At 41.5% G+C, this 15,069-nt stretch overlaps 1 protein-coding gene across 1 annotated transcript in view; it reads left to right on the forward strand.

The window, feature by feature from the left end:
- Nucleotides 1-15,069, forward strand: part of LOC123371906 (bifunctional heparan sulfate N-deacetylase/N-sulfotransferase 3) — a 119,678-nt gene that overhangs the window by 29,364 nt on the left and 75,245 nt on the right. The window contains exon 3 of the mRNA XM_045019782.1: nt 13,226-13,313. Coding sequence (XP_044875717.1) covers nt 13,226-13,313 — 88 coding nt within the window. The remainder of the gene's footprint in view (nt 1-13,225; nt 13,314-15,069) is intronic.

Raw genomic sequence — 15,069 nt, forward strand, 5'->3', positions numbered from 1 at the left:
AGTTGTGCACCTAAATCCATATTTAGGCACCAAAGGAAGTGGCCTGAATGTCAGAGATGCTGAATACGAGCAGCTCCTGTTGTAGTCAATGGGAGTTTCACATGTTCAGCGCCTCTAAAAATCAGGGTGCTGCTTTAGGATTAATATGCATGTAAGAGACGAATTTTGGGCACCTAATTTTGAAAATTTTCATCCTTGACTCTACTCCATAACTTGATCTATGTACCATTTATTCCACGGCCTAATCTATATGCATTGCAGTTGTGGGTTTTAAATCCATATTTGCAAGTTAGGAACCTTTGTAAAAATGTGAAAATGAAAAGATTAAATAGGTGAAAACTAAAATAATGCAGCAGGCCTTGAGTAGAGGTGGACTGGAGGAGTTGTCTGAGTGACACTTACCCACCCCCAACCCCTGTGTGGTTCTAATCAGTGTTATGACTCATTCACTTCTATTAAGTTACTACTAAGCAAATACAAGATTGATTTATTAAAATGTTTATAGGTAGTGAGGAGTAGAAACTGAGCTCTTTAAGGGTCTATCTGGTGAAAATGGCTCAAGGCCAAATATTTGGGTCTGAGAAGGCCTCTCTGTGCTGTTCCATCAGCACAAAGGGTATGTATGCCAGATAGATTTGGTCCCCAGGGAATATCCTTTGCAAAATGATGATGCTAGTCACCTCAATTTTGAGGACATCAACAGTCATTGTTTGTACTAATGGGTCTTTAGTACCGCTCCCAGTATACACACCCTTCTCCAGTGCCCCACAAATAGTTCTTCCCAGTAAAGAACACACCCTCTGGCACCCCTCCAAATACTCTCTCCAGTTCCCCTTCTGCCCCCCACACCCCTTGTAGTGTCCTCTTTTTGGGAACCTGATATATGGTAACCCTAAAACATCAGTTATAGATAGGAATTCATCAACATGTTCACTCCACAGCACCCACAGAGTGCAGTGAGGTAGCAGCGGCTGGCAGGAGCAGGGCATGCAGCCACCACTGCGCTGACCCCGCAGGGAAGCAGAAGTGACATGACATGACCCCAGAGGGTTGAGTTTTTTTTCAGACCTAAGTTGACTCAAACTTGTAGTCAGGTCCCATTGAGTTTGGGATGGGTTGGATGTTGCTGCATGGCAATGAATCATACTGCTATCAGAGTCCAAGCCCACCTAACCTCCTGAGTCTGAGTTTATGTAGCTAACCTGAGCTGCCACTCATGCAACAATATCCATGTTAAAAGAACAGGAGTTCTTGTGGCACCTTAGAGACTAATAAATTTATTTGAGCATAAGCTTTTGTGGGCTACAGCCCACTTCATCAGATGCATCAAATGGAACATATAGTAAGAAATATATGTTGTTGTTTTTAGCATGTTAGCTTGAGCTGAGTTAGCACAAATCTGTCTACCCTTGCTGGTAATCAGACTTCCCTGCTGCAGTGCAGACATACCCTTCATGCACAGCAAGCTGGGGTGTAAATTTATAGTGCTCTGTCCTGCCACATATTAATTGGCTGTGTGGTCCTTGCTACTGCGCATTAAAAATTCCATAGTGAAATGTGTTGTTACATCTGGAACTTGTAGTGTGTGGTAGCAAGGTCCACACAGTCAGTCAGTCTATGGCAAGCTAAAGTACTGTACATTCATCCCCTGGCTTGCTAAAACACCATGCAGAAAAGCCCTTAGGCAGAATATAAGTCTACTAATGTCTATAGGTTGTAAACACCAAGAATGGAAAGGAATTATTTAGTGTGGTATACCAAAGTATACCAGGAAAACAAAAATTCAGGCTGCATGTCTGATAGAAGTTCATTAGAGTGAAATGTATTATCCTGTAGGTTAGTTCCCCCATTTAGGTGCATGTATGTTAATTTGAGCCCACAAACATAAAATTCAGTCCATAAACTTATATGTGCAGGTTTGGAAATTGGTCTATATTTGTTTGGTCTTAGATGTTTCTTAAGTCCTTCAGAAATGAATGATCACTAGTTGTTTAAACTAAAAGATTGATACTGTTGATATTTTAACACATTTACACTTACTTTTTTCTCTCTTCTTAGCACTCTTCCCAAACCCACAAACTTCTTGTTCTACCTCTGGTAATACAATAACTCTCTTGCAGGCTAGTGACCAGATCCCTCGCTCGTGTAAATCCATAGAAAACAGTGGAGCTATATGAATTTTGACTAGCTGAGGATCAGGGCCTAGGATTCTTTTTGACCGTGGTTGCTGTTAGATCATGTCATAAAGGCGTCATATCTGCTCTTTTTTTTCTCTCTCTCTTCCTGAATCCCATATACCACTGTTCATATATCTCCATCTATGAGGCATGTGCTGAGCTAGCTGTAGATGCTCAGTAAAGGAAATTCAGAGCAGCTGAAAAAGGGAGAACAACTATTCACTTGTTACTCCCTTGTGCTTACCCCACACAAGGTTAATGTGGGCCTGAAAGGGTAATTAACATACCAGGCAGTCCCTGCAAAAGAGAAAACTAGGCTTAATTGATGATGAAGCCAAACTGGGGAGGGGTTGACGGTGATTATGAAGTCAGGAAGAGTGTAGCAGAAAGAAGCTGCAGGAAGAGAGTCTGCAATCATTATTGGGGGTATAGAAGAGGTAGGAAGCAGTCAAGGGAGAGAGCAAGGTGTCTGAGGCATTGGACTTTGGCTGCCATCTCCAGGGTCGCTGGGCTGGAACCCAGAGTAGAAGGAGGACCTAGGTTCCCCTACCAGCCACTGAGGAAAGTGGGGTGAAACCCCCTGAAGTAATGGGTTTAAGGACCACAAAGCCTAAAGGCTGACAGAAGACCTGCTGTAAGGTCATTGGACTATAGCTTGGTTGGACTCTCTGTTACCCTGGAAGGTAAAGCATGACCTGGCCAGGAGAGCCAAGTTGCCAGAAGAGAGATCACTGTAGTGACAGTGATCATACAGGGGGGAACCATACAGGGAGTCAGCCACTATGCCATGCCTGTCCACAGGAAGATGCACCTGTGGTAAGTGGAGCCCTTTACACCCCAGCTGATTGTCATAAACAAAGACTCCCAGCTGTCAGTTCTGACATAGAGCAGTCAGGGAGAAAAGATGGTGGTGGGTAGGTGGGTGAGGTTCTGTGGCCTGTGATGTGCAGGAGGTCAGATTAGGTGATTGTGATGGTCCCTTCTGGCCTTAAAGTCTGTGGGCCGATCTGGCCATTGACCAAAGATTCTCCTTGGCAATTAAGAGGAAGGAGGAAAGAACTTCCCTCAGTGGTGTTCCCAGTTCTCCAAGATAAAGAGCACAATACTCATCTCTTCTTTTCTGGTTTCACTAACTCAAGCCATAAGATAGGATCATGAGTTGCATAGAGTTTATTAGGGGTCAAGATGAGGAGTACATTTATACTCATGGAGTAAGAGTGGGTCATACCATCTCCATCCCTTTGTGCACTGGGCCAGCACTACCCTGGGCCAGCACGCCCATGGCTTGACCAGTTTATTCAACCATATGGTGATAAGTATGCCCTTTACACTTGTGTGAACTAGGTTCAAGATTTTTCCACTGAGATTTTGTCTAAACACAAGGGACCGTGTTTTCTTTTGTTTGTACACTGAGCGCCCTAATACATAAAGCCAAGCATTAATGCTGGAATATTGTGCTTGTGTATTAGCCTTTGTCTCACTGGGGAAAATAAAAAAGAATGACCCAAAACTGGTTTTCCTTGACCGTGGCCAATGTTTAGTAAAGCCACAATGTTTAGTGACTACTATTCTTTTTAAGCTGTCTAAATTGAAACTTTTTATACCTTAGAATATAGACTTGAATTTCTCTCAGAGCATGTAATAGCTTTTTACTGTAGTTGTTTTTCAATGGTATCTCTGAACTATGAAAAAAATTGACAATTCAAATGCCTGAAATATTTTATGCCCTGGAAAATAGGTGAGCAAGAAGTATCCATTAACAAACTCTGATTGTTTGTGGCCTTATCTTGTGTAAAGATGCAAACAAACAGAATCTGTAAGACATGATTTATTTTAAATTCTCTGCAGTTGGAAGCGCTAGCTTTTATCGTTATGGGGACAGTTGAGTTTCAATGTATCTGGTTTCAGGCAGGAAAGAGCCATCGAGAAAAAGAATGATCATTAGGCACAGATTTCAGACCAAAGTCTGTTCAAAAAGGTGCATCCAGAACTGTGTGCACTTAGTGGATGTGCTTTTAAACCCACATTTCTTTCTTTTTTTGCACAGACCATGGTAGAAAATGTGAGTCCTGAACATTTTTTTAAATCCTTAGACTTTGGACAAGGTGAGCTACTAGGAGGTCAGCAAAGAAATCCACCCATGAACCTATCAGATTGCTGCACAACTGCCACAGCCCAGCAGTTAATAGAACCTGGGGCCCTGTGCCAGGAGTTTAGACCTGTGGATCCAAAGAGTAGTGAATCTTCTAGCCCTTCACAAAACTCAACACACACATGCACACACAGTTCTGCACTTCTAAGGAAACAGGCCCCATGCAGCACAGCACAGCTCAACAATGCACTGCCGGTGTGGAGTATCAACTTCACAGACTGCTCTCAAATAAATGGATCCCATAGCAACTCCATTACATCAAGTGCCTTCCGTGCCTGTGGGGGGCAGAAAGTAGCATTTGTTCCCAAATCCTGAAAATTTTGAATAATTCCTCTGCAGCTGGCTCTGGTGCAAGGTAAAACTGGAGGCTGAATTTTGAGATGTATTAAATAGAAAGTAAACATTCTGTTAGAGACTGAGTAATATTAGGAACTTTGGTAGCATTTCTGTGGTGTTTCTGAACTGGATGGCAATACAGCGCATATATTACAGTGGATTTAATAGCACTGACTTTAATTTTTTATTTTTGCAATTAGTATGTACCTTGGTGAACAATATATGAGAGACGGTTAGAACATCAGATGTCTCATGAGGGAAACAGTGGGATATAGATCCTTCACACCTACGTCTCTCTTTGAGTCTGGATTAGTAAGGACGAAAACTTGTTATAATTGGTTGTTCAATGACCCATGAAGACTGAATTATTTGTTTCAATCTGGTTCCTAATGAACATTGTGGTCTGTTCAGCATGCCCTAGAAAACACACTTACAGTTTATCTGTTGCTTATACACAGGGCCAGGTCCAGGCACATTTCCCCCACCCCGCTTGGGGTGGCAAAAATGCTGGAGCCGGCCCTGCTTATATAGGATATAATCAACATAGGCAAAAATCAAACAGTCACAGTAAAGTGGCCAAGGAGTGAACTCATATAGAATCTGAACTACTATCTCACTGCAAGACACGGCTCATGACTGAGGCAGCTCAGGGGTTAGGGGAACTTGCAGTGCAGCTGCCTGAGATGTTCTTGTTCCATGGCTAATACATTTTCAGTTTTGAGCTCTCAGTTCATCACCTTTCACAAGAACTAAAATTAATGGATGTACAATAGCTTTTTAAATGCAAGTTAAAGATGAGAAGTTACTTGGTTTTACGTAGTTTTATTCTGCTTTGAGAGTTCACCTATGCCTCCCTGCTATTTTATAAGCAGTTGAAGGTTTAGAAAAAAATAAGATCTAATCAGTGTACCCTCTATTGAACTTAAAATCCTGCATGATCAAACCCCAGGGAAAAAATATGATATGCTCCAGCAGGGTGTTTATTAGTTCTGCTATTTTAATTGGCCTGAGTTTTTGACCTTCGATTAAAAGAAATGGAGGGGTTTTCTTTCTATTAAAAGCAGAATGATGAAAACATTTAAGATGGGCTAGTAATACTCATCCCTTCTATCAAGCCACAGTTTAATCAAGAACTAATAATGAAGAATTCCACATAGAATCCTGAAAACAGCACTGCTAATTGCATGAGTTTATTAAATATAATTGGTGCCAGGTACTTAAAACCTTCTACCTACCTTTCCATAATTAGCTTACTCCCTCTAGCTTTCCCCTTAAGCCCCCAAGAAGAAAGAAGTGGTGCAAGAGGTTAAAGTCAGAAATATTTCTTATGGTTTTTGTTTGTGCAGATGATTCACTGAGATGAAAGTGCACAATATCCCAATAGTGTGCAATCACTTCATCATCAAAATCATTTACTGCATTTGATATAAATGAGGATGCCAATGTGTTTTGAAGATACACTGACATCCTCAGTGATATTTTGCTGGCAAATTAGAGGAGCACTTCCAGTCTTCAGATCAAATTTTTATATCCTTGTATATCATTTTAACTTTTTTACTACTAGCATCTTAAAAAATGTAACCCTGAAATTTAGTGAATTCTTCTCAAAATTTGCAAGCCCTTTCTCAAGTTGGACACTGAAAAACTGAGGCACACAAAATCAGATCTTAATGAAGATTATAGCATTAACCTCGCTGTGTTATTGAAATGAATGAAAAGACTCTCGCTGATGTCAGTGGGCCCTGATCAGGCTCTTGATGCTTAGGAAATGCTTTAAAGTCCTCAGATTCACGGACCTGATCGATGGGCCCAGGTTATACCACAACCCCAGTCAACTGGAGTTTTGTATATGCTGCAACTTCAGGATTGGGCCCCTGAGCATGGCCATTAAGAGATTTAAAAAGCACACTTGCTACAGTTCCAAAAACAATATCACTGGCTGAGAACAGCAGCAGTTCTTGAATGGCTGGCACTAGATACTCAGTTCCTTTCCCCGAGGAGCTTGTGCATGGCATTTCTGTTTTAAATTTAGCCACTACATTAGCTGGCCAATTGTAATTAAGCATTCTGCTAGCATACAGTACTTTTAAACTATTATATATGAAAAGTGACTTTGCAGACTTATCAACATCCGTGTTTGCTTTTATTTGAAAGCAGGATTTGGAACTAATTGTTTCCTGAAGCTACTATATCTTAAGGAACTGTATTCTCCTCCTTTTGTCTGAAGAATATTCAAAATGTTTTTTTAAAATGTACCCAGTATACCCAAAGCAATTAGTCCTTTTATTGTATACACTATGTGCTTATGGTAATGGGTGTCAAAAAGATAATTTTGGAAATCAAGAAAGAATATACAGTCGAACCCATTTATCTCGACCTCGGTTAACTTGCCAATCCTATTAAGTCGACGTTTTACAAGTGGAACCGCCAAACTCCCTCTTTGTCTTATGGGTTTCTCATCCGTTATGTCGATTTGCCGAACCCTAATATCTCGAGCCCGGCTCCCCGACCGACCGTGTCCCCAGCCGCCCGCTCCCCGGCTCTCCAGCCGCGCGGTTCCCCAGCCGCCCGCTCCCCGCGTCCCCAGCCGCCCGGCTCCCCGTGTCCCCGACCCACCGTGTCCCCAGCCGCCCGGCCCTGCATACCCGGTCCCTGCCCGGCCCCGCCCGGCCCTGCATACCTGGTCCCCGCTTCGCCTGCCGCCCGCCCGCCCGGCTCCGCTTCGCCGGTCCCCGCTTCGCCGCCCGCCCGGCTCCGCTTCGCCGCCCGCCCGCCCCCGCATACCTGGTCCCTGCCCGGCCCCGCCCGCCCGGCCCCGCATACCTGGTCCCCGCTTCGCCTGCCGCCCGCCCGGCCCGCTTACCCGGTCCCGCTTCGCCTGCCGCCCGGCCCGCTTACCCAGTCCCGCTTCGCCTGCCGCCCGGCCCGCTTACCGGGTCCCGCTTCTTTGGCTGCCCGGCTCCAGGTCCCCGTCCACGGCCGCCCGGCCCCGCTTCCCCGTCCCGCTTCGCCGGATCCAGCCACGTGCAGGCACCGCGGTAAGGGGGCAGGGAGGGGGTGTTGGAGAGAGGGCAGGGGAGTTCAGGGGTGGGGGGGTGGATAGGGGTTTATCTCGATCATCGGTTATCTCGACGCTTTTTGGCAAACCCCTAGGCCGGCGACATAACGGGGTTCAACTGTACATTGAATTGTAATGAAGTTCCACAAATACATAATTTATCATGAGGGAAACAACTCTGGTCATAAGCAAAATCTATGGAAGTATATTAAAGGATATCATAACGCATATATGAAAAGGTACAAATAACAGAATGTTAAACTATTAAAGGGGGTACTGTCAAGGCTCCATCAAAAATGTGATTTGCCAAATTTGCTGCAGCTGACAAGTGCATGCTCACAGGTAATATAACAATTTACATATATAATGTTATTCAACTCCTCCCTCTGGTTCTTATCTCTTTAGTTTTTGTGAGCAGGTAGTGTTGCAAGGAAGAGAGTCTTGCATTATAGGATGAACTCTAAAAGATTCTTGAATTCAGGTGGAAGCAATGTCCACAACCTAAGGTCCTAGCTAGAAGAAGTGGCAAAGAAATAAAATTATTTATATTTTTACCATGTGCATAATAGTAGGACAGCCAACTGTTTCTGATAATGCATAACAAATGCAATGCTAGCAATAGACTAAATAATAATTATTTGTAAATATACAGAGACTTTAATGAACAGGTTATAAAATACACTAGTACTGAATATTGTATTTGTGTAACTCAGCTAATGCAGATAGCCAGAGCACTGCTCATAAAAGCAATCATAATATACAAAACCCCCACCAGATTACCTTGAGTACATGAAACAGCATTTACAAATTAAACTTCAGACTCTACCGTCCTCCCCCTCTCACATTCTCTCTCTCTCTCTCTCTCTCAGATACACACAGTAATAGTCCCTGCCATCTGCGGCTATATCTTTTTCAAAAGTTTAGCATTTTGTTTTTAGAACCTTAACGATGAGTAAAATGTCAAGTCACCCAGAAAATAATCATAGGCATGACAACTAAATGTTAGATCAGCTTGTCTGTCTAGAACATAATTCACAGTAGAGCTGCACTCACCTGTTTTGGAGATAGCACAAGTAGAGTGCAGATACGCAGAGGTACTGTGGGCATTAGCTGGTAAATCTTCAAAGAGCTATGCAAGATTTTAGCAGCATGACTCCTATTGATTCTAATGATTTTAGCAGCATGACTCCTATTATTTTCATTAATGACTTGGCTAATGGAGTGGAGAGTATGCTTATAAAATTTGTGGCCGATCCCAGGCTGGGAGGAGTTGCTAGCACTTTGTAGGACGGGATTAGAATTTAAAATAACCTTCACCAATTGGAGAATTGGTCTGAAATCAACAAGATGAAATTCAATAAAGACAAGTGGCAAAGTACAACACTTGGGAAAGAAAAATCAAATGGACAACTACAAAATAAGGATTAACTGGCTAGGTAGAAACACTGCTGAAAAGGGGTTTAGAGTGGATCAGAAACTGAATATGAGCCAACAATATGATATAGCTGAGAAAAAGGTTAATATCATACTGAGTTGTATTAACAGGAGTGTCGTATGTAACACATGGGAGATAGTTGTCCTGCTTTATTCAGCACTGGTGAGGCTTCTGCTGGAATACTATGTCCAGTTCTGAGCACCACACATTAGGAAAGATGTGGATAAATTAGAGAGTCCAGAGGAGAGCAACAAAAATAATAAAAGGTTTAGTAAACCTGACCTATGAGAAAAGGTTAAAAATGGGTTTGTTTAATCTTGAGAAAAAAAATTTGAGGGGGTGGACAATCCTAATAGCAGTCTTTAAATCTATAAATAAGACTGTTACTAATAGGACCATGATCAATTGTTCATCATGTCCTCTGCAATTGGGACAAGAAGTTAGCAGCAGCAAGAGAGATTTAGAATAAATATTAGGGAAAACATTTTAATTATTAGAGTAATTAAGTTCTGAAATAGGCTTCCAAGGGCAGTTGTGGAATCCCCATCGCTGGAGGTTTTTAAGAATAGGTTAGACAAATACCTGTCAGGGATGGGCTAGGTATACTTGGTTCTGCCATAGCTTCAGGGGCTGAATCAATTGACCACTTCAGGTCCTTTCCAGGTCTCCATTTCTATGATTCTATGTGACCAGGGGCGGCTCCAGACCCCAGCACGCCAAGCGCGTGCTTGGGGCAGCATGCCATGGGGGGCGCTTTGCCGGGAGGGCGGCAGGCGGCTCCGGTGGACCTCCCGCAGGCGTGCCTGCGGTGAGTCCGCTGGTCCCACGGCTTCGGTGGAGCATCCGCAGGCACGCCTGCAGGAGGTCCACCGGAGCCGCGGGACCGGCGACCAGCAGAGCGCCTCCCGCGGCATGCCACCCTGCTTGGGGCGGCGAAATGTCTAGAGCTGCCCCTGTATGTGACTACAAAAAATCTTTCAAAGTTTACTCTCTAAAAAACAAACTCCATTACTTTTGGAGATTAGTACATGTTATTTATGACAGGAAACAATCATGTAGGTTCAACAGCAAAGCACATCTTGTCATGATTTCTGGCCTACATGAAATTCAGCTAAAAGGACTGTTGCCATCATTGATACATGAAGGTGATAACTAAAACTGATTTTCTTCTCCCTTCAATATAAATAAAAAACCAGAATCAGGTTATCACAGAGATGACATAGAGTGTGTGTATCTCTCCCACTCTCCCCATTTTCAAATAATTTAAATGGTCATATCAATGATATAACAACTGTAAAGTTAGAAATGTGCAATGAGGAATTTCTACAAAGCTATATTTCTCTAGCATTTCCACAATTTCTTTTTTCATTTTTTCCTTCTGTTCTTCTGTCATTTAGACACTATGTTGTAAATGATAGGAAGGTAGCTAGACAGTTGCTCAGTAGGATGCAAGATAAAGCCTTTAGCTACAATATCATAATCTTACAATTCAGAAACAGACTCATAGCAATGAACATAACCTAAAGAAGTTGAATATAACCTTGCCAGAGACTATTGTCCACAGAAAATGTTTATGTTGTAGGTGGACTCAGGAAAGAACATTTGAAATTGACGTCATCTTTAGTAAGAATAAAAGTTACATTAACATTCTGAGATGTTCATTTGGAATTCAGGCTTCACTTTAACCCATCTTTCTGGGGCAGAATCCTTATCTCACTAAATGTGAGTTTTACCCTAAATTTTTCTTTCCCTTATGCTGCAAAAAGAATGCAGTTATCCTATCATCTCTCTCTCTCTCATTTCTGATGTGCCTATTCCATTGGCATTCAAGCACCTCAATATCACATTTTCTGGAAGGCTTTTAAAGTTTATGTAAGACCTTTTCTTCTGGTCTGGGCAGCTGGATGTAATCCAGAAATAATAGGAGCTTATGGCCATGTATGTAAATTTTTTCTGTCAGGCTGAACTCAGCAACCTAGCTCTTTCAAAGGTATCCATTATTATCATAATAAAGGTACTACCAGTTTGTTTGCCCCCTGTGTCTTTCCATCTGCGTATCCAGTAACATCTGTTTGCAAAGATCAGTTCCTTCATTGGGTCAAACCTCACCAGCTCAGAGATTATTTTAATAACAAACCCTATGGAGTCTCTACTTTCAACCACTTTAATATCCTTTGCCTTTATTGGTCATTAATTATCTTTAACCTCTTTTCAGCCTGCACTAGAGTTCATGCTGCACAGGCTCTGAAGAAATTGTTCTTTTTGTGCTCTGCCTGAAAACTCTCAATCTGCTCTCAACTACGTTTAATTTTTGTTCCACTTCTCTCATTCTCTTTTTTAGTCCTTTATTCAGAGGACACTGTTCCAGCTTTCCCTTCCAGTGAAGAAAGAGTGATCTTTACGTTATACATTTTGTTTATTAAAAGCTTCCAACAGTTCTTTGATGTCAGTGTTGCTAGTTCTACTGTGACAAAGAAGGGGATGCCGGGCAGTGGGAAAACAATACGATACCCTTTCAGCTCCAGGTCAAGCTGGACAGCGTGGAACAAAAAAGTGATGTTTCTCAGTGGTTTCAGTTTTGTGTCTGTCTTGCAGCAAAATCTCTGTGCCCTTCGCTGTGTAACATAAGCAATTAGTCTCATAATTAGCAATTAGTAACATAAGCATTAGTCTCAACAACTGAGGAGCAAATTCAGGATATGCCTGACTCTATTCACTGATCATCAGAACTTTTGAAAAAATGTTCTTTTGGTCAAATTCATCCCTTGTTTAAGCAAGCACAGTTGCACTGAAGATAGAGGGCTTCTTATGGCCCTGGGTTTCCACTGTTGTTGTTGTGGAGTTTTTTAATATTGTTTTCTTCTGCTATATTTTATGTGTGTATTTATAAACAATGCTCACTTCTCTTTAGTTTATAAACAAGGAGATCCTTACCAAATGCTTCACATTCTGATGTCTTGAGTATTCTACTTTTAAATAACTTTATTATTTGCACTTCTTAAGAAATTAATAACTAGAAAAGGATATTAAGAAAGGCATGCATATTTAAAATTACAAAGGAGAATGGTAATTAAAATTATTGGCGGAGATTTTCAAAGGCAAAAATGGGAGTCAGGGTATTGAATTTCAAGAAAAGTTGGGTGCCTGACTACCTCTGTTCCCTTGAAAATCTCCCCCAGTAATTTTAATTATTCTCTTATGTGATTTAAAATATATGCACCTTAACATACTTTTCTTATTAAAACTGAATATAACAAGGAGTTACTATACCATTGTTTCCCTTTTAGAGTATCACTGCTTGGGAGATGTCTCCTGAAATAATTTGTAACTCTTGGAATCACAACACATGAAGTTAGTCTAGAAATTTGAAGAGTGAAGATGTCTCTGATGGAATAATAAGAACCCATTTCTTTCAGCATGATAGCTTTTGTTTGTACTAATTTTGTGCAAGTACATTTATGGTGATAGCCAGTATGCTAACTGTCTGAGAAATAAGTGAATCAGACATTGTGGACTAGATTCCAGTTATTTGATGCAGAATAGGCTTCAGTGTTCATCTCAGTTTTTCTCTTCTTAGAAATTTATTGGCAAAAAAAGTCTAAAATACAATAAAATGTTCTGTGTATGTACTCTAATCAACACTTAAGGGAGTCAGTGTTTCCTTGGGAATAGGGCACTGGACTAGAACTCAGGAGACCTGGGTTCAGTTCTGGGCTCTGGTACTGGCCTGCTGAATGAACATCAACAAATCTCTTTCCCTCCCGTGCCTCAGTTTCCCCATCTCTAAAATGGAATTAATGATAATGACTTCTTTTATAAAGTGCTTTGAGAGCTACAGATGTATAAGAGATGTATGAGAGATAGGTATTATTATTAGGAGGAGGATTCTGGTTATAAATTACACACCACTGATCTCCATGAAGATGCATGCAGTGCACTTCAGAGTTAAATTTGTTCTTTGGTTTTTAAGAGGTAAAGAAATTATATTTTTGTCATGGTCTTTATACGGAGACGGAGGGGAGAAAGATCATGTGACTGATGAATTTTTTTATGTATATTTATTTCAGGCCCTGCTTGATACGCAGAATCTTTTGAGAGCTCAGATTACAAATTTTACTTTCAACCTGGGATTTTCAGGGAAATTTTACCACACAGGTAAGAATGAAAATCTAAAATCACTTTCATTTTGATTGGAAGTATCTTTGTAGTGTAGGGGAAGTAGAAATTACATTGATTATGCAGCTTTGGTATTAAATTAAATGGGATGATAGGGAACTGCACTCAGGTTCTCAGTAGAGAGGAAAGCTTCCTTCACAAGAATATAACAAATAGAACAGGTTGCCTCAGAGCATATAACATAACTGTGTGACTTACTGGGTCAAACTGTGTTCCTGAAGGATGGTTTACATTGACCAACCCTTGTGTTGAAGCAGTATTCTCCATGAGAATAGTGTCCGAGGTATATAAATACTTTTTTTCAGTTTTCCGATATTGTATTAAACCAACTAGATCCACCTATATAAATTATTCTGCATATATTTACACGGTGTCTTGGTAGATTAGACATATAGTGATACTTTTAAAAACCTCTTAAGCATGTATTATGAGTGAAAGCTGAAAAGACCCTTAACTTCAATTTACATGTAGGAAATTCAGGAATGCATACAGGTCAGATCTAGTGCATACATTCAAAAAATTATACCTAAATACTCATATCTTCTATTAAAAATGGTAATTTCCATTCACAACCAAGTAAAGAATATCTTCAAAACATGGCTTTACATTTAAACTGGTTTGACAAAGTAAGAACTCTATGAACTATTCATCAATAATAAAGTTTGCAGATGACAAGAAGATTGTGGGATTGGTAAGTAATGAATACGACAGGTCATTGACACAGAATGGTCTTTGTTGTCAGATGCTACCGGTGTGGTGCTCTGCTCTGTTCAATGTTGATATCAATCAGCTGCGAGCGTGTGTTCCCTCTGTGCTGTCCCAGCTCTGCGCAGATAGCTGACACAGCAGACCCCGAGAGAACCCCCAATGACCACAAACTCTAGTAAGGTACAAAGGCACGTTGGCCAGGTTTATTGTCGAAAACTCCCTGGCAAACGAAGTTCACGATGCTGCTAAGGTGCAGCTAGCCAGTACCTATGTGCACCCTGGCAATGGACTCAGCTCAGTCAGTGGCGGGACTTTCCACTGCCCCCTAGGCTGGACAAAGACACCGCCCCAGGGATGCATTCTTATACACAGGTACAAACAAGTTACACATCACTCCTGATGTATGAGGTGCAACCCTTCTACGTAGTAAGGTGCCGCCTCTGACCTTGTACATGTTGGTTTGAACAAAACAACCCTATCCATCATATTACCCTTTTGGCCCTGTCATTGGGATGGATCAGCTTGTTCCTTGTTATATGTGTGGAGTGTACGAGTATGCAAATGTTCTGATATCTGGTGTCCAGTACCTTTTAGGTATGTCTCTTTTTGCAGCATCAGCCCTTTCCTTGCCAGCTTCTGTGAGCAGGGCCTGCCTCTGGCTCACAGCTTCACTTTGCTTTATGTTAGCAAAGTCTTGTCTATTACTTTAGTTCAGGCCTTAGGCCTCATACCAGGCCTCTGATACCAAGGTTTATATCTCAGGGCCTCCTCTTACTACAGTCTTGATTGCACAGTAATCTGGATGCAAGCAAACAATATGCATTTTAATGTGGCCAAATGTAAAGTTATACATCTAGGAACAAAGAATGTAAGACATACTTACAGCATGGGTGATTCTATCCTGGAAAGCAGTCATCTGAAAAAGATTTGGGGGTTGTGGTGGATGATCAGCTGAACATGAACTCCCAGTGTGATGCTGTGGCCAAAAGTCCTAATGCAATCCTTGGATGTATAAACAGGGGAATAA

Source organism: Mauremys mutica, chromosome 5 (genome assembly GCF_020497125.1).
Source record: "Mauremys mutica isolate MM-2020 ecotype Southern chromosome 5, ASM2049712v1, whole genome shotgun sequence".
Lineage (NCBI taxonomy): Eukaryota > Metazoa > Chordata > Testudines > Geoemydidae > Mauremys > Mauremys mutica.